At 38.4% G+C, this 2500-nt stretch overlaps 1 protein-coding gene across 1 annotated transcript in view; it reads right to left on the bottom strand.

Moving 5' to 3' along the window:
* Positions 1-40: 40 nt before the first annotated feature.
* LOC121301197 (myocyte-specific enhancer factor 2C-like) overlaps positions 41-2500 on the bottom strand; it is a 12879-nt gene continuing 10419 nt past the window's right edge. Inside the window, exons 4-6 of the mRNA XM_041230340.1 lie at positions 2037-2283; positions 1409-1517; positions 41-615 (exon numbers count right to left, since the gene is read on the bottom strand). Of these exons, the coding sequence (XP_041086274.1) occupies positions 264-615; positions 1409-1517; positions 2037-2283 (708 nt within the window). The 3' untranslated portion in view covers positions 41-263. The remainder of the gene's footprint in view (positions 616-1408; positions 1518-2036; positions 2284-2500) is intronic.

Here is a 2500-nt window from a genome sequence, read left to right as displayed (position 1 = left end):
TCCATAACGAAAAAAACTGACAAAAATGAACATGAAATATCATTTTCTGCTTTCTTTGATGACGTGATGCAAAACGTTTGGCCATAGTTGTGTGTTATATATTTACAGATAGGGGGTTCCTTGATTGAGAAAAGACATTTAAACAGTTTTACAGTTTTAATCCGATTATCCGAACAGTTACACTGTTTTGGACGCACCCTGATCCCAATCAGTTTGGATAAGAGAGGTTTTCCTGTAAAATAAAACCAAAATGACAGGCCCTGTTATCTCTGCCAGTCCTCTGTGATTTCTAACCTCCTGCCAGGCAGCCCTCCTTTGCCCTCAGGCATCAGTGGGCAGGAGTACCCGCCCTTCAGGTAGTTGTCCCTCTGATTTGCCAGGTAGCTGTCCAGCGGGGCGGTGTCTGTGGAATCGGGGTTGCTGATTGGAGAGTGCCGGGTGAGGTGGTGCTGCGGGGGCGTGGCCGAGGAGCAGGTGTTGACCGGAGAGAGGCGCTCTGATTTGATGCAGACGCTCAGAGACTGTGGAGGAGGGGTAGCGAGAGGGGGGGTCGGAGTCGGGTTCTGTCCAAGAAAGGGGCCGACACCGCTAGATATCCTGTAAGAAGCAAGATGGCTAAAAAAAAAACCAATCATATTGCTGTCAGCATTCTACCCCCACCAAGGTCACTATATATATGTTTATATATATATATATCTATATATATATATATATATATATCTATATATCTATCTATCATTTCCTGTCTAGTGCAGATAGACAATGGGGTGTATCCCGTTTTAACACAACGACGGGCAACAACCTGACTAGATATATTATAATATATATATATATATGAATATATATATATATATATATATATATATATATATATATATACCCATATATATATATATATATATATATATATATATATATTATATATATATATATATAATATATATTATAATATATATATATATATATATATATATATATATATATATATATATATATATATATATATATATATATATATATATATATATATATATATATATATACAAAAACTGTCAAAAATAAGTCATGTAGATATGGGGTTTCAGTAAAGCTTTCAGTCTTTCGAAGTTTTTGATCATGTAGAAGATTGGGGTTTCAGTAAAGCTTTCAAAAACTACACGTGTTTTTTCATCAGGTTTGGGTTGCTTGAGTCACACATCGAAAAGCAATGGTCAAACATGGACCAAACACACTTTCATAAACATCCAGTAGATGGCACTGTTGGACAACTGATGAAATTCCTGCCACACTGTGACCTCATTTCAGCTGGCTGATTTCCCACAAAGTTCCATTCTAACTTCTAGCTGTTTGAGGCTATGAAACTGTTCCCCACTCACTGGACAGCCTGGGTCTAGATTTGTTCACTTACCCCATGCTGTGTGGCATGGCGGGCATGTCCTGGTGTTGTGACTGATGCCAGGGACTGACTGGATTGCGTTGTAGTGACACTGAATGGGCAAATCCTGGTTGGGAATATTCTACAAATAAACAAACAAAAAATAACATATTGATGACGTGATTTTATATATATATATATATATATATATATATATATATATATATATATATATATATATAGCTGATGAATCATATATTCTTAGCTAATCGATAAGATCAATTCATTATGATTCAAAGGCATCATGTTTTGTATCTTTGTTTCCTAGCTATGTTATTTTGGTATATTTCACCTCCAGAGAAGCATTTCAAGGCTAAGAAAATGCCCTAGAGATTAAAAGTTCAACAGCACAGTAATCAGAGGAATAGTGAGCTAGTGCAGGCATTAACGAAGGGTATGGTTATTAACTGCTATGCCAGGACTGCTGCACAGTGTCACTATGTGTGTGTTGTCCACAGGAGCACTGTTCTATATTTCTCATGAGGTCATTTTTCAGCATTGCAGTGGCACGAGGTTGCCCAGCTTCAAAGGACCCTGATTGTGAGCGCTCGCCTGTGCGGAATCAATGCCCATGTGATCTCTGGTCAGCTCTCTCTCTCACCTGGTGGCCCTGCAGCAGACAGTGTGTACCCAACTAAACCCGCTTTCCCCGTGGCAACCACCTGGCTTCCTGTGTGCATCCCTGGGTACAGCCCCCTCTGCAACAAACCAAGAACATCATTCAAACACGAGAAATCTGCAAGACGACGTTTATACTTCGCGAGACCACAAGAATGCGGGTTCACAAGGACGGTTCCTTGAACTGTAATTATTTTTTTTAACTTGCATCCTAATGCATTATGGTACTTCTAGTCCAGTTTCTCTTTAGAAAAAAAAAAAAAATTTAAAACAAGTTTTTGTTTAGCACTCACTTGGTTAAACTTTTATAGCTTTTCAACAGATACCAGCAAAGCTCCTTTTCTTAGTTATAAATGGTGCTTGTACTGAGTGATGCAGCATGGGAAGAACACAAAACAGAAGTAAAAGTGAGCAGATAACTAAGTCTCCAAGCCTAGCCAATGCCTG

This window comes from Polyodon spathula, chromosome 27, assembly GCF_017654505.1.
Source record: "Polyodon spathula isolate WHYD16114869_AA chromosome 27, ASM1765450v1, whole genome shotgun sequence".
NCBI classification, from domain to species: domain Eukaryota; kingdom Metazoa; phylum Chordata; class Actinopteri; order Acipenseriformes; family Polyodontidae; genus Polyodon; species Polyodon spathula.
The sequence above is the reverse complement of the archived record's forward strand: the minus strand, read 5'-3'. Positions and strand labels throughout refer to the sequence as shown.